This window comes from Solanum pennellii, chromosome 1 (genome assembly GCF_001406875.1).
Source record: "Solanum pennellii chromosome 1, SPENNV200".
Taxonomy (NCBI): Eukaryota; Viridiplantae; Streptophyta; class Magnoliopsida; order Solanales; family Solanaceae; genus Solanum; species Solanum pennellii.
In genome coordinates, this window is record NC_028637.1 from 23,941,229 (window position 1) to 23,962,162 (window position 20,934).

At 35.5% G+C, this 20,934-nt stretch overlaps 1 protein-coding gene across 1 annotated transcript; it reads left to right on the top strand.

The window, feature by feature from the left end:
- Nucleotides 1-330: 330 nt before the first annotated feature.
- On the top strand, nt 331-6,566 carry LOC107031303. The gene is made up of 6 exons (XM_015232628.2): nt 331-437; nt 1,352-1,566; nt 4,294-4,510; nt 5,706-5,791; nt 5,906-5,997; nt 6,116-6,566. The coding sequence occupies exons 1-6, from the start codon at nt 333-335 to the stop codon at nt 6,352-6,354; spliced, it is 954 nt and encodes a 317-aa protein (XP_015088114.1). The 5' UTR covers nt 331-332; the 3' UTR covers nt 6,355-6,566.
- The last annotated feature ends 14,368 nt before the right edge of the window (nt 6,567-20,934 follow it).

Below are 20,934 nucleotides of genomic sequence, written 5' to 3' on the forward strand. Positions count from 1 at the left end.
TTTTTATTTTCACATTCAATGACTTTTCTTTGCCATCATTTCTTTCATGAATTTGATTTTGACTTAACTCTAGAAATTATAGTTAGAGACATGTAAGCTAGTGAAGTACAGTGAGGGAAAAAAAAGATTTTGAGACTCTTTGTCAATTGTCAACTTTGATTAAATTTATTCTTATCCAAATTTATTTAAATATAAATATCTAAGATTACATAAATCTTCAAACACTACTTACAAGTATTTATAGCAAGATTTATTTATCTTTTTTTTAATTTAGAGTTGAAAACACAGAGAAAAGAAGCATATTTTTTTCTTGTTCAAACAAAGATAGAAAAATGTCACCTTTTTCACTTGATTTCTTGTCAACTAAAAGATCAAATGTTCAGAGTTTTCTTCAATCAGTCACACCGGTTATCACTTCAAAACCTCTTCTACCAAAGGTGATTATCATTTTTAGTTTTTTTTTTTATTAATTTGATGTGAAAAATTATTTGTGTTTTAGTTTAAGCGAGTCCTCCATCCTCAATATTTATTTTAATTTTTTGGAGATTTTTAAACAATTTTATCTGTAAAGACATTTGATTTATCAAGATTTCACAATTCTGCTCATTTTTTTGATAAAAAACATATGTATAAAGAATTGTTATTAATTTTAAATTGAATCTAAATTTGTCGCAAGCTAATTTAGCAATAAAATATTAGTTTCTCTCTCGTGTGTCTGGAGAATTTTTCAATGGTACAATCTCTGGTCAACATCCTGGTACTTGCCAAAGAACATCAACATTTGTTATTTTCTAAATTTGTATAATGGTGGTCAATTTTTTTTACTATGGTCACAATCTCTTAAAGCTTTTTAAAAAATTCCAAAAATGCTTTCATTGTTTTATGTGATTTGTTAAGGAGAAAAAAAGTTGGGATTTGACAGTGTGAACTTGTGGCATTTTTTATATATAAAAAAACATCAACATTAGTTATTTTCTAAATTTGTATAATGGTGGTCAATTTTTTTTTATTATGGTCACAATCTCTTAAAGCTTTTTAAAGAATTCCAAAAATGATTTCTTTGTTTTATGTGATTTGTTGAGGAGAAAAAAAAAGTGGGATGTGACAGTGTGAACATGTGGCATTTTTTATATATAAAAAGATATAGGCTTTTTAAAATTGTGTTACATTCCTTTCAATTGGTTTATAATAATATAGTATTGTTATAAATAATTTCCCCACTTTGTTGTACATCACTATTTTTTCAATTCGTTGTAGTTTCAATGAATTTTTATTTTTATTTTTTTGTTTATTTCTTGTTGTATCTCTTATCTTCTTTACTTTTATTTGATTGTGTCAATTAATATTGTAGAGTAACATGGATGATCAAAATAGCATGTGGAATTCAAATGGTGATAAGTACTTCATACTTAGAGATTTATGGGACTGTTACGAAGAGTGGAGTGCATATGGTGTTGGTGCTCCCATTTATTTGAAAGATGATAATGAAAGTGTTATTCAATATTATGCTCCTTATTTATCAGCAATCCAAATTTACACAGTCAAATCAGCTTCCTCACTAATAAGGTATGAATGAAAAATATATTTTTTTCTTTTTAAAAAATAATCAAAATTACACAATCAAATTACCTGTTTTTACCAATAAGGCATCAATGGAAATACATTTACTTTTCTTTTCCTGTTTTTATTCAAGTAATGTAAATACAAAGGCTTCTTTTCATAAAAAGTCAAACTAGCTTTGTGCCTAATATATTCAATTTCTTCCATTACTACATTTTCAAAATTATTTTTTTGTTCTTAATCTTTAATTGTCTTGTTTATTAGGCAGAATAGTTAGGGAGATCATTGTACTTATTTTAGTTTGTCAATTTTGTCTCTATGCTATTATGCTATATGGAGTTTCATCCAAACCTATTCAAAATTAACAGTTAGGACATCTTTGACTATTAACTTGACTTATATAATGTCTATTTTACTAAGTAGAATAAAGTGTGTACATACCCTTAAAAGAGAATAAATACAATACTTTACATTTTAAACACACATTAAAATCATAAGGATAAAAATAACAATAAGAAAGGAAAACGAATTCTGAATAAATAAATAAATAAATAGTCAACTTTCATACGTCCCCTCACCCCTCTTTCAATCTTCTTCTTTGTGTCCACTCACCAAAATATAGCAAAGAGAAAAATGTAACTATATAATTGATTTTCCCTTTCTCCTCCCTTCATTTTCTATCTTAGATTTTTATTATTATTCACTATCATTAAATAGTCAGGTATGGAGATTAATTGGGAAGTACCCAAAGCTTTTTTTTATAACAAAATACCTAAAATTAAACAAACAAAAACATTTATTTTTTTCTAAGGTGGAAGAACATATAAAGAGGAGTGGAAGTAGATTCATTTGGTAATTTGTGATGGGCCTTAGTGGGATTGTAGGTAAAAGGAAAAAAGAAAGAAAAACAGAAAATAGATGGAGTATCATTGTTCATAGTGAAAGTAGCCTTGAAGAGGTTGAATTTTTTAAAAAGGAGGAGCAACCAAGGGAGCTTCTTCCTCTCCTCTTTCACATCACATTATATTTTCTTTTTAAGAAGATAAAATATATAATAAGAACTTTTGATAGATAGAATATCATCTAATAATGTTGCTTGTATATTCACTTTTTTCTTGGAGATATGTGATGATTTGGTTGTTGATACTACTAGCTTCACTCTTCAACAATGAATGTCATTTGTACACAATTTGTTACTCCTGAAAACTTTAATATAGCTTCATAAGATGTTGAATGCAAACCTAGAGATCATGTGTTTCAAAAAATTCTTCATTTTTTATCATATCAAACTCAGAAAAACTTCACAAGTCCTCATATGTACTCTTGTAGCATCTTCAATCTTCATAAGCTCTTGATGCGCCTCTTCTCACTTGATGATAGCTTCTATGTTGACAATCTTCTATTTAATAACAAAACTCTTTAATTTGTTGTTTCAACACTTTTGGTTGGAATAAGATATCCCGGATTAACTATTCTGGGATTAGTTATCCTGGGATAATGTATCCCATCATGTATATGGGATAACTTATCCATCAATATACTATAAATGGCAGAATAAGTTATCCTAAACATGACAACCAAACAAGACAACAAAAATTTATCCATGACTTTTTTTTTATCCCATGACTTTTGTTCTTATCCCTCACACTAAACGACTCCTTACAGTTCATGTTGATAAAACTTACTTCACAGGATTTTTAAACTTATTAACTCCTTTACGGGCTCCGTCGCAGGAAATGATGTATTCTGTTAAAGAGAGTCCTTCGTGTAAATTGCTTTGAATAGGTAAATCAATCATTTGTCCTTGACGATCCGACATTAATCCTCTCATACCTACTAATTGATGTACCTGAGATGCATTTCCTCGAGCTAAAGGTTTATAAGATTCTTGAGTTTATAGACATTAACAACTTTAGCCTCTTTCAATTTGTTAAAAAAAAAGGAAGGTTAACATAATAAAACAAGAGTTCTGATCTTACTTAATCAGCTACATGACTAACCTTTCCTTCATATGTAGTTTGTTAAATAGCTAGGTTTGAGAACCTAATCATAATCTTATGTCTCTTCAAATATATATTATCCTATATGTTTCTTATCAAAAATATTCTCCAACTTCCACACAATAAACATGTTCTTAAAAACTTTACCATTTGGCTTTATAAAAGATAGTAGTGCTAGCCTGCTGGGTAAAGGTCTTTTCTGAGCATGTCAATTACATTTTCTACTCAAGAATTCATCAAGCCTGAATAGAAGATGTTTAGACACATCCTTTAACTCATAAAGACCATATCAAGTAGAAAATCACATTTACTTAAACCCGGACCCACTCCTATAGATGATGGTGCACGTGCACCCCTTAACTTCGGAAAAAATCACGTATATATATGTATATTTATCTTGAGAAACTAATAGAAATTAAGATATAATTAACAATGCATATATAAGGAACTTATGAGTGTAATTTATGTTATTGGTCAAAGCTCGAGGAACCACACGCGATGCTAGGAAGACTTTCTAAACTTTGTTCCCATGTCTCTCTTTAATATATATATATATATATATATATATTGATATCTTTTAAATTCCCTCTTTCCTCCTTACTATGTTTCTTTTCTGCTTCATATTTTCTTGTGTTTATTTCCTCTTGTATCACCATTACAATAACTCTGTTTAATTTCTTTAGTAAGAGTGTACCTTTGAGAAAATGATGGTGGTGTTATGTGTTGTGTATAGAAACTCATCTTCTGGAGATCATGAGGTTGATTTCGAGACGGAGTCTTGGAGTGATGCAAGTGAGAACAGCGAGAAGTTGTCAAGAACTATAAGTAACAACTCCATTTCTGCAGATTCATGTTTTGAGTTGGATGCTTCAAAAGATCGCCTTGGCTATCTCTATTTCCAGTATTCTGAGACATGCTCTCCTTTTTGGAGAATTCCCTTTTCAGATAAGGTACACACACACATTACTCTTGAAATGTCACATCTAATATACTCCTTAATTGTAAAGTTATATTATTTTTGATGTACCAAAAATTGGTTCATAAAATTTTATTATGGGATACATTATATTGCAAGTATCAATTAAGTTGAATAGACTCTACTTGTATGCACAACACCAAAAGTTGAGCACTGTAGTGTTTTCTCTTAGGTATTTGAACTGTTTCTAAGTCACTATGTTTTATAAAGTAACAAATGTTACAGATTTAGAGTCTCACTAAAGCTCCGTGCGGCACATAACACTAAAGACTCATTGAATCCATAGAAAATTCTTCTTCATAGCTACATTCAACAATTGTTTCAGTATAACAACTTTGTTCCATACGTAGAGATTGATCACATCGAGTCTACTGACTATAATATGTATAGTATAATATGGTTAGATCTATAATCCTTGATTTTCGTAGGAGAGGGGACTTTGCTAAATAGAGGCCTCAATTTGAATAACCTCGCGCAAGGATTATGAGAGATTCACTTCTACTGGAATTCTGGTATATGAGATCTTCTAAGAGTTGATTGTAAAGCAATTTGTGTGTAAAGGTCTCGCTACTGCACTCGCCACTTTGATTCAAGCTTCAGTAGACCCAATACCCCATAAGCAACCCAAGTAACTTCGCCCATTGTGGTTAGACAATGTCTTGATCAAAATCAAAATCCAGCTTCCATCGTTTCAATATGATAGGCTTATTGTTATACTAATATGGTCCATATTTAAGTACCTTTTCCTTAAGTATCCATATTTTGTTAGTCCTCTCCTGGTAGGACTCTTTTTATTGCAAGTGAATTATGTGAGGTTAATTCTGACGATAATTTGTTCTCATATTTAAAAATAGTGAATTGTTTATTTCCTCTTGTGGACGTAAGTCAGTTGACCGAACCACGTTAAATGTTTGTGTCAAATTCGGTATTTCTCGTTTCTCTTTTTACTCATGATCTCTTTGAGGTTTATTGTGTTAGCTTCCAGATGATAGTAGATTATTTCGGTCCTTAACAATAACTTTGGCTGAGAACTGTATCTAGTATCTGTTTGTTGAAAGATAACAAGTATCAAATGGAGTAGTGAAATGACACTTGTGTTAAATTGGATTTGATCAATAGTATCATTTCACATCTTTTTATGAAGCTAATATATGTTTGGGTTCCTATAGATCCTTGAATTTACTCAGCACTATCCTGGACTCGCGACGCTAAAGAGCACTGAATTATCTGCTGCAAGTTGGATGGCTGTTGCTTGGTACATATATATTGATCTTCTTAATGTTTCCTTTGATCACGCTAGTTAAAGATGATACTTTCTCTCATATTTAATTTACTTATCTAAGTTATTTGTTTTACATCATATTATTAGGTATCCAATCTACCATGTTCCAATGAAAGGAATTACTAAAAATGTTTCTGCAAGCTTTCTTACCTACCATACATTGTCATCAACTTTCCAAGGTATGTATTTTAGACTCGCTATATTTGATTTAAGTTGTACACACTGACAATGACAATGTAAAAATTTTTCAGTATCACTCTGCCCTACTTGACTGAGTGATGTGCCTTTTGTTTTCAGATGTTGCAGAAGAGAACCCCGATGGAGAAAGTGAAATTCGGCTTAGTCCATTTGGTTTAGCTGCATACAAGATGCAAAATGATGTATGGCTAAACACTCATACACAGAAGGACTATGAAAAGCTATGTGATCTTCAAAATGCTGCAGATTCATGGCTGAAGCAGCTTTCTTATAGTCACCATGACTTCAATTTCTTCATCGCGCATTCTAACTTGGAGCATGGAGGTTACTCATTATGAAATCACTCAGAGCCTCTGCCATCATTCTTGTTATGTTCTTTAGATGGTTTTCTCCAAGAAACTGAAACTGATGTACCCTCTTTCAATTCATTTGATGGGGAAATCGTTAGATTGTTTAAGATATATTTTCCTTTGTGATTTTGGAGGATTTCAGTTTTGTAAATATCTCATGCAGCTCTATATTTCAACAAGTACTAAAAATTTTGGGCCTAGGTCTTGGGCATTTGCTTTTCTCAACAAGTTATCACATGTTTCATCATGTTGACATTCAAACTACAACATATTAAGTCCAAGTTGTAGCGATTTCAATGTTCTTCTTGTTTATAATCTAGAAATCTCAAGTGTGTCAATGAAGCAGGATTCGAAACTCAAATGAATAATGAGTTCTTACCTTTAGTCATCTCCACTTAGATACTTGGCATTTATCTATAGCGACTAGTTTGACGCGATAATGTGTGTCTAAATCACACGTCACGTGATGTGCTCTAATCATTATATCAAAGCCTTATGGGTGTTTATAGTTCAATCTTATTTCCAAAAAAATAATTCCCACTTATAAGTTTTGGTGGCCAAAAGTAGACCTAGATACATATAATATTTCATCTTTACCTCACCATGTAGTCCCCATCCTTACCATCCCACACCTATCCTTATCCCACCTCTCATATTGAAAATGGTAGCCTAATGCACTAAACTCTTGCAATATGTAGGGTCCAAGAAAGTGTTGGACCACAAGAATCTATTGTATATAGTCTTACCCGCATTTCTATATAAGGCTATTTTCATGGCCCGAATTTGTGACCTCCTAGTAGAGCTGTCAAAATGGGTTTGACCTGCAAGGTCGGTCCAACCCAACCTTTGAATTAAATGGGATTGGGCCTAATTTTTTTGGCCCATTTAAAAACGAGGCTTTTTAGCCCAGCCTCACTTGACTCTCTAGTGTCGTAGGCCCGACCCGCAAGCCTCAGAGACCAGCCCGTGGCCTATATATATATATATAGTATGTTTTATTTGTAAATGTTTTATCAATAAATATGTTAAAAACATTAAAAAAATCAAGTCTTTTAAACTAGCTTATTTTTTGTTGGAGGATGGTTGAATGATCAATATGTTTTTTCACTAAATCTTACGGTGATGTTATGTATTTTGGTAAGCATTCACCGAAGTGTGAGATTCATAAATGTATATCTGTAAGTATTCGCTGAAGTGCGCGATTCATATATGAAAATTTGTATGTATTGATGTCCTGTTCGTAGACGTCAACATTTGATTCTCTTAGATACTCCTTCTAAGAGAGTAATATTGTTCATTTTTTTGGTTGAAGTTCAGCCCGCCCCAACCGATTTAACTCTCTAACCCGTTAGGGTTGGGTTGGCTCAGCCCACTTTTGACCGCTATACCTCCTAATTACATGGTAGAAACTTTACCAGTTATATCTAGACTCCTCTTCATATATTTGTCTAAATTATATACAAATTCTTTCAAGATATATAATTTCTTTTTATGTAACGAACACAAGAAAATAAATAAGAAATTCATTTTTCGTTTCGTACCAAATAAACTCCTAAAGAACAAGTGTTTTATCATGAACAAAACTTAAACCAAACGGCTGTAAGAAGCACAGATGTTCCAATCCTATCAAAAATAACTCACGTTTTGAACTGTTAACCTTCAATGCCACAATCTGTTACTTTGAATATCAAGGATAATTAAAAACTCATATATTGAGCTACAAACTAGAATTACAATCCAACAAAGTTTGTAGATCAATTGGTATTATAATCAATCAGAACTAAAACAAAAGGATAAAGAAAGTACCAATATTCCCATCCCAACAACCAAAAAACACTTCATGACTTAATCTAAAACATTTGATCCACGACTCGCCACTCAAATTCGAAGAGAAAATTATAATTGAGAAGGTAAAAATTACCACACAAGCTCCATACTGTTGTTTATGAACATATTCAAAGAATCAGAACTTCTTGCTTCATCCAAAACAAAGGAACCCAAACTTCCATTATGAGAGACCACTACTAATCAATTCACCATTTATTGATGGTAAAGTTCAAACCTCTTGCGCTTGAAACTCAATTCGTTTTTCAAATCTCAATTAAGCAATGGTTCTTTTCCAGATTCTAAATCAAAAACTTGGCAATTTATAGAAACAAAAGTCATATGTATTTACAAAAAAACAACAACAAGAGAACGTTCATGTATGTTTTATTATTATACAGACATGAAACTACTGGCACAACGAGTCATCATACTTTCAGGTTAACATGTAGAAGCCCTATATTATTAATAGCTAGTTTATTTTCATGAAGAGAAACAACTCGGATTTCTTCTATCAAGCCCTGAACTACCCCTGAGACGCGGACACGCAACCTAGGACCACAAGTGATCCCAAGCTAACCCTGCTGGCATGATCATGAACATACTAAAGATAATAAACTAATGCGGAAACTAAATCATAATTAACTTTGAAAAGTGGGGAATACCCATATGCTAAAATTGATATATGAAAACTGACGAGTTTAATACAAAGGAAATATTAACTCAATACTAAGCTAAATCTAACTTTGTCTAAAATAAGCCTCTAAATTGGACTAGAAATACTGGGACAAGCCCCAGATAAATCTAGCAAAAACTGAAACTAAATGACTAAATGAAAACTAAAATGAACTCATGACTATTGTCCTCGGAAAATGAGGACTCACCACTGAATCTGTTGAACTAGAGATCGGAAAATTGATCTATGCATGATCTGGATGCTGAGAACCTGAACGTACATCATGAGAAGATGTAGCGCACGTATGTGTCAGTACTTGAAAGGTACTGAGCATGCAGGATAGAGTAAAGCTGAAATAAAACATAACTGAACAAGCATAAAAACAAGTATAATCATATGACGTGATAACTGAATTCTGAGCTAACTGAATCAATGTCCAACTTATAACATGCTGAGACTGAATGCTGAAAATACTGATAAATGGTCAATGCATAGACTCTGACTGAACTGTAGGAGCTACTAATAACCGATAATAAAACCACATCAGCTAAATGTGGAGTCTGATGTCTACGCCCTATCGAGAGGACCCAATATACTCTGCCAGAGGTATAAAGGCATGCTGGCGTGATCACTAATCTTATTGCCCACAGAGGGGACTTACAACCTACTTGGCTAGTAGTTCTGAGAATATTGGGTACGCTAAACCCTAGTCCAATTCGGTACTATGCTACTCCCAATGATTTTGTAAATTTACTGATTATGTCTGAGTTTCTGTAAATACTGGATAGCTCGAAACTGAACATGCAAACTGAGAATGCAATAATTAATCTAGTAATTATGCATTTATAATTGAGGCATGTATATCTGAAGTGTCTGAAATATCTGACCTAGCATGTATAATTCAAGAACTAAAGAAATACAAAGCTACGGTTCTGAAATTCATGTGATAATCTGAGTAATAACATGATAATATGATTTGGAACATATATTTAATAGATTCATGAAGTTCTAACAAAGTTCTAGAAACCCTAGATTTAATCATGATAAGAGAATCAAGAATCTGACTGATAACTAAGGACCCAATAGGTGAAAGAAACCCATTAGTTAAATCCCACATACCTGGTTATGAAATCCACAATAGGTTTCGGGGCTGGAACTGATGGAGCTTGTTGCGTTCTTGAACTAGGGTTCTTGAACTTTTTCTCCTCTCTTGCTTCTTATTTTCTAAGTTTTGATTTAATGATTTGACTTAGATATGTTTTAATTATGTTTCTAGGATTAAACTGACTAAAATCGAATTATTTAAGGTCAAAAACGACGTAACTTAAGGTTTAAACGAAGTGGGAAAGGACCAAAAGACCCCTGAGTAAGTTGTTGTCGGACCAAACGACGGGCAGGTTTGACGGTCCGTCCGTCATCCAAGACTTAGCTAATTTTTTCCACCTGAGTTTTGGAGAGTCTCTTATCGTATCTACAGTTGTGCAGGATGGTCCGTCATCTGTCCTACGGACCGTAAGTCTGTCCTTCGTCCAAGACTTAACCAATTTTTCTGGGCTTAAGTTTTTGGGAGTCTCTGATCCCATCGATGGTTGTGCAGGACGGACCGTCGTCTGTTCTACGGACTGTAAGTCCGTCGTCCAAGACTTAACCAATTTTTCTAGGCTGAAGTTTTTAGGAGTCTCTGATCCCATCGACGGTTGTGCAGGAAGGACCGTCGATGCCACCATTGGTTACACCTACAGAATTTTTTGAAAAAACAGAGTTTTGGTCTATTTTGGCTACGGGGTGTTACATTATCTCCCCCTTAGGAACATTATTCCTTGAATGAAGACTAAACTAGCTTAAATAGAGGGAGAGAGCTTCAAACCCCACTACTAAACACTGAGAACTGAGTTTCTATTTGAATTGAGTTCTGAGTACATGCAAATACGCTTACAATGCAAGTACAAACTGAGTGAACATGATTCTAAGACTAAATTTATGCATGAATGACTGGAAAACTGAAAAGGAACAATTACCTCAAGCTGGAGTGGAATAAGAAGGAAAGAGGTGAGGGTACTTGGCTTTCATGGCTACTTCTGCTTCCCAAGTAGCTCCCTCTACGGATTGATTCCTCCACAAAACCTTGTCTGAAGCGACTTCTTTGTTTCTCAACCTTCTGACCTGACGGTCAAGAATCTAATTGGAACATCCTCATAAGAAAGGCTATCTTTCACCGCCACACTCTCTATTAGCACTACAAAGGCTGGATCACCCACACACTTCTTCAATAGTGAGATGTGGAAGACCGGATGCACTACTGCTAATTCTGCTGGCAACTCTACTTCATATTCCACCTTGTCAACCCTTTTCAAGATCTTGTAGGGTCCTACATATCTAGGACTGAGCTTCCCTTTCTTTCCAAATCTCATCACCCTTTTCATAGGTGAGACCTTCAGAAAAACCTAATCATCAACTTGGAACTCTAGTTCCCTTCTCCTTACATCTGCATAAGATTTCTGACGACTTTGGGCTGTCTTAAGTCTATCTCTAATGAGTTGCACTTTCTCCATAGCATAAAGGACTGAATCTGTCTCTATCAAAGATGCTTCACCTACTTCAAACCAACCAATAGGAGATCTACATCTACACCCATATAAAGCCTCATAAGGGGCCATCTGAATGCTAGAATGGTAGCTATTATTGTAGGAAAACTCAATAAGAGTATGGTGATCATCCCAACTACCTTTGAAATCGATCAGACAAGCTCTCAACATATTCTTTTAGGTCGAATGGTACGCTCTGCCTGCCCATCCGGCTGTGGATGAAATGCTGTACTAAGGTTAACTTGAGTACCAAGACCTTTCTGAAATGACTTCCAGAAATGAGAGGTAAACTGAGGACCTCTATATGAGATGATAGACAATGTAACCCCATGCAACCTCACAATTTCATTGATGTAAAGCTTGGCATAGTCCTCCGCCGAATCTGTAGTCTTGATCGCTAAAAAGGGAGAAGACTTAGTCATCCTATCAACTATCACCCAAATTGAGTCATGCTGTCTGCGAATACGAGGTAACCCTGTGATGAAATCCATATTGATCACATCCCACTTCCAACTAGGAATATCAATCTCTTGAGTCATACCTCCTGGTTTCTGATGTTCTACCTTGACTTGCTGGCAATTAGGGCACTTACTCACAAAGTCTGTTATATCCCTCTTCATGCCATTCCACCAGTAGACTACCTGCATATCGCGGTACATCTTAGTGGCACCTGGATGAATAGAATACCTAGAGTTATGGGCTTCTGCAAGAATATGCTGTCTCAACTCGCCCACATCAGCAACACACAATCTACCTTGGTAGCAAAGTACACCATCTCCCCCTTAGGAGAAAACCTCCACTCTCTGATTATGTACTACACCCTTTAGTTCAAGCAAGATTGGGACACTGTCTTGCTTTTCCTTAACCTCCACTACCAAAGACGATTCTGCCCCATTTTGAACTGTTACACCGCTGTCTAATATGCTCATAAGGCAAACTCCCAAGCGAGCAAGCCTGTGAACATCCTTCACTAGCTCCTTCCTTTCTTCCTCAACATGGGCTACACTACTCATAGATAATCTACTAAGAGCACCAGCTACTACATTCGCCTTACCAGGATGGTAATGCACACTCATATCATAATCCTTAAGGAATTCAAGTCATCTCCTCTGGCGAAGATTCAACTCTTTCTGGGTGAACACATACTGAAGACTCTTATGGTCAGTGAACACATCTACGTGATTACAATACAAGTAGTGTCTCCTTATCTTGAGTGCAAACACCACTACTGCAAGCTCGAGGTCATGAGTTGTATAGTTCTTATCATGAACCTTAAGTTGTCTAGAGACATAAGCTATAACCTTACCTCGCTGCATCAACACGCAACCTAGACCAACTCTGGATACATCATAATAGATCACATAACCATCTGAACCCTCTGATAGAGTCAATACAGGAGCTGTAGTCAATATTTTTTTCAACTCTGCAAAACTTTTCTCACAATCATCTGACAATTGAAACTTGACCATCTTCTGAGTCAACCTAGTCAATGGTGAGGCTATGGATGAAATCCTTCCACAAACCTTCTGTAATAAGCTGCTAGAACTAAGAAACTTCTGATATCTGTAGCAGAGGTAGGTCTGGACCACTGTTTCACTGCTTCTATCTTTTGCGAATCCACTCGGATCCCTCCGCTAGATACAATGTTATCAAGAAAAGCAACTGATTGCAACCAGAACTCACATTTACTAAACTTAGCGAATAATTGGCGATCCTTGAGATTCTACAGAACAACTCTCAAATGACTTGCATGTTCTTCCTCACTCCTAGAGTAAATGAGGATATCATCAATAAAGACAATAACGAACAAGTTCAAGTACTGTTTGAACACCGTGTTCATCAAATCCATGAAAGCTGGAAGAGCATTGGTTAGTCCAAATGACATAACTACTAATTCATAATGACCATACCAAGTTCTAAAGGCTGTTTTTGGAATGTCACTATCTCTGACTCTAAGCTGATGACAACCCGATCTAAGGTCTATCTTTGAGAAATGGCTAGCACCCAGAAGTTTGTCAAACAATTCATCAATCCTGGGGATGGGACACTTATTCTTGATTGTGACCTTGTTCAACTGTCTATAATCAACGCATATTCTGAGAGAACCATCTTTCTTCCTTACGAACAACACTAGTGCACCCCATGGTGAAATACTAAGTCTGATGAAGCCCTTATCTAGAAGGTCTTTCAACTACTCTTTCAATTCCATAAGATCTGCTGGAGCCATTCTGTAAGGAGGAATAGAAATAGGCTGGGTATGTGGAAGGAGATCAATTCCAAAGTCGATTTCCCTTTCGGGAGGGACTCCGGGAAGATCTTCTGGAAACACTTCTGCAAATTCACAGACTACTGGAACTGACTCAAGAGTTGGGGTTTCAAGTCTAGAATCTTTAACCCGAACTAGATGATAGATATAACCCTTAGACATCATCTTTCTGGCCTTAAGGTAAGAAATAAATTGACCTATAGGCGCTAAGCTACTACCCTTCCATTCTAAGACTGGTTCATCTGGAAACTGAAAACGGACAATCCTAGTTTTACAATCGACTGAGGCATAGCATGAGTGTAACCTATCCATGCCTAGAATTACATCGAAGTCTACGATTTCTAACTCTACTAGATCTGTTGAGGTGACTTTCTGAGAGACTATGATAGGGCAATTTCTGTATACCCGTTTAGCTAAAACTGGGACACCGACTGGAGTAGAGACTGAGAAAGCATCTGAGAGAGTTTCTGGACTGACATTGAATTGGACTGCTACGTAAGGAGTTACAAAAGAAAGAGTAGCCCCTGGATCTAAAAATTCATAAACATCAAGGTCAAAGACACGTAACGTAAAAGTGACAACATCAAAAGAACCTTCCTGATCCTGGCGAGCCTTAAGAGCATACAACCTGTTCTGGCGCTGACCACCACCTGTACCAGATGAATTATCCTGCTGAGTTGGGCGACTTGCTGATGCTGTTGAAGTTATAGGCTGAGCTCTACCATTACCACCTCCTTGACCTTGTCTAGAAGGACAATCCCTCAACCCGTGACCATACTAACCGCACCCAAAACATCTCTCTTTTCCAACAAGACACTCGCCCGAATGGTTCTTACCACACTTAGGACAAGTGGGGTAAGTCTTGGTGCCTGAAACACTTCCCTGAGATTTAGAGCTTGGTGCTATACCCTTCTGGTCATACCTGTTCTTGGAGGATGGAACATTGGCTGATAAAAGGGCTGGAGCCGAAAACATTTGCTGACCCTGCGAGTGATTTCCACCACCCGATTTCTGCTGAGAATAGTCATAGTTCTAGTCCTAGCCTTCTTATTTCCTTAGCCTGTTCGCTAAGCTTATCACCCTCAACCTGCTGAGCATGAGTCATAAGTCTAGAGATGTTCATATCTCCAAGTAACATCGCATTTCTACACTCAATTTTCACAAAATCTGACACTCCATACAAAAACTTATTCATCTGAGCCCTGGAGTCAGCAACCAAGTGAGGAGCATACCTGGAGAGTTGGTTAAACTTGATTCCATACTCTTGGACTGTCATGTTACCCTGCCTTAAGTTTATGAATTCTTGGGCTTTTGCTTTCCTCAACTCTATTGGGAAAAACATGTCAAGAAAATTCTCACTAACACAATCCCAAGGGATAGAGTCGCATTTGCACCCCTATTATCCTTCTAATGAGTGTACTAGATATGAGCAACATCCTTCAACTAATATGATGCTAACTCAACCTGGTCATTCCCAGTACTTGCATTACCTCAAAGATCTTCTTAATATCATCCAAGAAATTCTGAGGATCCTCATTAGCTTGCGATCCTAAGAACTCAGGAGGATTCATCCTAACAAATTTATGAACCCCATTGTTATGGTTAGTCATACTCTGAGCCAACATCTGTATGTCATTTCTGAACTTAGCATTAGTGACTTACGGATCTGGGACTGGAGGAGCTGCGTTTGGATTCTTGGCATTTGCATTCCTAGCATTAGCTCTACGAGGAGGCATGATCTGAAACGTAGAACGTCAAATTAGAATCGAATAAGATCATACCTCACGTACGATAAGAATACCAAGAAAGTGAAATTTTTCCTAAAGCACTTCATATCCTCCCTCTCATTAGATGTGGTGCACTTCACACCCATGAAAAGGACTCTACTTAGTGCGGCTTTTTAGACATCATAAGATACTTAAACCTAGTACTCTGATACCAAGTTTTGTCACGCCCTAAGCTACCCCTGTGACGTGGACACGCAACCTAGGACCACAAGTGATCCCAAGTTAACCCTGCTGGCAGGATCATGAGCATACTAAAGATAATAAACTGATGCGGAATCTAAATTATAATTAAATTGAAAAGATGGGGAATACCATATGCTAAAACTGATATATATGAAAACTGTTGAGTTTAATACAAAGGAAATATTAAATCAACACTAAGCTGAATCTAACAATGTCAGAAATAAGCCTCTTAACTAGACTAGAAATACCGGGACAAGCCCCAGCTAAATCAAACAAAAACTGAAACTAAATGACTAAATGAAAACTGAAATGAACTCGTGACTATTTTCCTCGGAAAATGAGGACTCACCACTAAATCTGGTGAACTAGAGATTGGAAAATTGATCTATGCATGATCTGGATACTGAGAACCTGAACATACATCACGAGAAGATGTAGCGCACGTATGTTTCAGTACTTGAAAGGTACTGAGCATGAAGGATAGAGTAAAGCTGAAATAAAACATAACTGAACAAGCATAAAAACAAGTATAATAATCTAACGTGATAACTGAATTCTGAGCTAACTGAATGCATTGACCAATTTATATCATCCTGAAACTGAATACTGAATATACTGATAAATGGTCAATGCAAAGAGTCTGACTGAACTGTGGCAGCAACTAATAACCGATAATAAAACCACACGAGCTAAATATGGAGTCAAATGTATACGCCCCATCGAGAGGACCCAATATACCCTGCCAGAGGTATAAAGGCATGTTGGCGTGATCACTAAGCTGATTGTCCACATAGGGGACTTATAACCTACATGGCTAGTACTTCTAGGACTATTGGGTATGTTAAAGCATAGTCCAACTCGGTACTATGCTACTCCCAATGAATTCTGTAAATTTACTGATTTTGTCTGAGTTCCTGTAAATACTGGATAGCTCAAAACTGAACATGCAAACAGAGAATGCAATAATTAATCTTGTAATTATGCATTTATAACTGAGGCATGTATATATGAAGTGTCTGAAGTATCTGACATAGCTTGTGTAATTCAAGAACTAAAAAAATACAAAGATAGGATTCTAAAATTCATGCGATAATTTGAGTAATAACATAATAATCTGATTCGGAACATATATTTAATAAATTTCATGAAGTTCTAACAAAGTTCTAGAAACCCTAGATTTAATCATGATAAGAGAATCAAGAATCTGATTGAAAACTAGGGACCCAATGGGTGAAAGGAACCCACTAGTGAAATCCCACATACTTGCTGATGAAATACACAAAAATACTTAGGTTTCGGAGGTGGAACTGCTGGAGCTTGTTGCGTTCTTGAACTAGGGTTTTTGAGCTTTTTCTCCTCCTTACTTCTAATTTTCTAAGTTTTGATTTAATGATTTGACTTAGATATGTTTTGATTATGTTTCCAGGCGTAAATTGACTAAAATATGATTATTTAGGGTCAAAACGACATAACTTAAGGTTTAAACAAAGTGAGAAAAGAACAAAAGACCCTGGGTAAGTTGGTGTTGGACCAAACGATGGCCAGGACTGATGGTCCGTCGTCTGACCTACGGACCGTCGGTCTGTCTGTCGTCCAAGACTTAGCTAATTTTTTCTAGCTGAGTTTTTGGGAGTCTTTGAACCCTTCGACGGTTGTGCAGGACAAACCGTCGTCTGTCCTATGGACCGAAAGTCCGTCCGTCGTCCAAGACTTAACCAATTTTTCTGGGCTTAAGTTTTTGGGATTCTCTGATCCCATCGACGGTTGTGCAGGACGGACCGTCATATGTCCTACAGACCATAAGTCCGTTCGTCGTCCAAGACTTAACCAAATTTTCTGAGCTGAAGTTTTTAGGAGTCTCTGATCCTATCGACGGTTGTGCAGGACGGACTGCCGTCTATCCTACGGACCGTCGATGCCACCGTTGGTTGCACCTGCAGATTTTTCTGAAAAACAGATTTTTGTTTTATTTTGGCTACGTGGTGTTACATCTTCTATTGTCACTTCAAGTAAAATATAATACAGACGATTGTTACCTCATGTCGACCCATAAAATTATAATACACTGATCTTTATAGAATGCGCACGCACAAAAAAGACTAACAAAAATGCTATGTATTGAAGGGCATAAATAATCTGTATATCAGGGAAGACTAAAAAAGCAAAAAACATCAGTTGGATATGAAGAAATCTTGTTAATAAAGTTGGAACTGTATTATACCTCCAACAAGAAAACATGTGGAAGAGAATTGATGGTATCTTTAACCACATTCAACGATATTTTGACAAAAGTTGTTTGAGTTTTGGTTCCTCTATGATGATAACATAAACACGAATTAGTAAAGACTCATTCCTGTGATACAGTTGCTGCTGGAATGTTGAAAGGAGTGCAAAGTTTCAGATTTTCCATCTAAGTTTAAATAATAAAGAAGTTATCAACCTTATAACCTAGTAGAACTTGAGAAAATCTTTCAATACCAACCTACTATGGAACCACAAACCACTGAAATGCAAAAGGATATAAAGGAGGTAAATTATAGATAGTTGTCACTTACTAAAGTCGATGTCTTATTAAACTCAGTTTCCATCATCTCCATGACTCCTCAAAGGCAAAAAGAAGTTCGGTAGACATAATCCAACAACTTATAGCAGTCATACAGTAGATTCTATGAAAAAATCCTCTCCCCAAATTTCTTTTTCTTTTAGATAATGCAAAATTGAATACATTAACAAAGCACCAAAGAGGCCGCAAAAATACATACAACAAATTACCAAGACCAATTTATTTCTCAACTGTAGAGAAACATTTCACTCTTAAAACAAGAATAAGACTACTATTCCAGCTTAAAGCTTAAAATTCAATCGCCGTAAAAACTATGCACATCTTTTACATAGAAGAATGTCCCATTATTTTAAACTTGGTAATAAACACTTTCACATGCTGGAAGAGGAATTACATGTCAAGTATAAAAACTCAACGTTAAATTCCTTCTGAGGTAGATTTTAGTCTATCTACTCTAATCAGTAATCACTACTTAATAATATTCTTTATTGTTATTAGACTTAAAGTAAAAAAGTGTCTGGGATATATAGTTACATTTAACATTAGGATAATCACAACATTCTATAAGCTAAAAATTATGGTTTTTCGGTCTTATCATCATTCCCAAGAGTTGATTATCAAGAAGCAACTAATGTTCGGGGTTAAAGTACCTCCTCCATCATACTTCTTATATGTCAATACCTGTAGATGATTAAAGAGGTTTACTCTTTAAGACATTATAAGTATTTTCTAAAAGTATCTGTTAATTATGATATATTTAGATGCTCTAGATATGAGAATATTTTCCAATCCCTTTAATTAATTAGTTAGGATATTACATAATATTTTATTAGTTTCTTTCCTTATTTACATTATCTGTAACAGATATTTAAGTCCATCAACTTTAGAATAATAAACAATTCAATTTCCCATATTTCTTTATTTTCTTCAATTTAATTTCTCGTGGTATCAGAGCCACAAGGCTTTTTTTTCCAACCAGCTCTCCCTGAATGTTATCTGCAGTAACAAAAAAAAAGCAGGGATGATCAATAGCTGGGACGATCAATAGCTGTTAAAACAATCATATCAGATTCACTTCACTTTCACCTCCCTCATTCTTCTCTCATTCTCCAAAGTCTGTCTAATTTCTTTCTTTTTTACATTTGGTTGTCTACTTCTTTGTTTCTCCATATCTGTTGAAGTCGCTTACTTTCTTACTTCATCAGTACTTTTTTGTGACAAATAAATATGCCTCATAACCAAGCTGATAATCAGATTACTCCAAATCAGATTGTTAAGTCAATTGTTTCTTCTACACCATCACTTGTAATTACTATGGTAAAGTTAGATGGTAGTGGTAATTACACCTCATGCGCAACCTCTGTAGAATTGTGGTTTATAGGTCCAAGGATTTGAAGATCACTTGATAAAAAACAATAGTAATATTGGAGCAATTGATAGACCTGCTTGGGTTAAAATTGATACACAATTGTGTAGTCTTCTGTGGAATTCACTTGATCCTAAGTTGTTAAATTTGTTTTAGTCTTGTAAAACTTGTTCCAAAGTGTGGAACAAAGCCAAAACTTTGTATACAAATGATAGACAACTCATTTTCAAAGTTGTGTTAGATATTGTTCATTTACAACAGAATCAACAAGAAGCGGCAATCTATTTGGGTCAGGTAGAGTCCTTGAAGGATAAATTTGATTCTCTTATGCCAGGAGACACAAAGATACAGGTTCTTTATGGTCTTGGCTTTGATTGGGTTGCAAGCAGACCTAACCTCAGTTCGTGACCAAATCCTTTCTAGCCCATCTATTCTTACCTTGCAAGAAGTATTTTCAAGATTACTAGGTATCACATCTGCCCGAGCAGAGGTAAATTCTTATGATACATCTATCATGGCTGTCCAAACTAACAATTTCCAAAGTGGATACACGAAAGGAAAGCACTCATTGTAATAAGGGAGGACATATACGAGAGGAATGTCGACTTCTCCTCTTACATTGTACTCATTGCAATAAGGGAGGGCATATAAGAGAAGAATGTCGGCTTCTTCATAGTAAGCCTCCACACAATAATGATCGTCCTCGACACACAACAAATATGACTCAGAATAGAGATGGTATTCTACCTATACCTAATGCCAAGGATGGGTCATCTCAATCATTCACTTTAACTGGGGAAGACTATAATGACTACCTTTAGTACCAAAGATCAACGCAACAATTATGAACCTCATCGGCTGTTTACATCCCTACTCTGTTAAAATAGAGCGAAACGTCGCGGCAACTCGAAAATAATTTAATTGATTCAATTTTAACAAAGTTTTAAAAATAAATGAGTTTTAAAAAAAGAGTCGCCACCTAATTTTTAGGAAAAGTAGGAAACCAATTATTAATCTACGAAACCAAATTGATTCTAGGTAAGGGGTTTAAGTTATTCCGAAGGGAAGGGGTTAAGCACCCTTCGGAATCCACAATTGTGGTTCCCGACTGAATTCATTTTTTTTTAAAATTGATGAAGAATATAAAATAATATAAAAATATTATAAACACACAATATACACAATAAAATAAAATAATAATTATCGGCCTAAGGTTTGCCTAACGTCAATATTCACTTAATAATGAAATAAAGTACGATTCGAACTTCATTCGAATAATTCAACGAGAAGAACCTCCGGATACCTGTAAACACTTAGT

What these genes read in the sequence shown, in the direction of transcription:
- LOC107031303 (XM_015232628.2), top strand. Translation starts at nt 333, where the DNA reads ATGTCACCTTTTTCACTTGATTTCTTGTCAACTAAAAGATCAAATGTT. An exon ending in CAAAACCTCTTCTACCAAAG is followed by an intron (nt 438 to 1,351) that starts GTGATTATCATT and finishes TTAATATTGTAG; the next exon opens with AGTAACATGGATGATCAAAA. An exon ending in AGTTGGATGGCTGTTGCTTG is followed by an intron (nt 5,792 to 5,905) that starts GTACATATATAT and finishes TCATATTATTAG; the next exon opens with GTATCCAATCTACCATGTTC.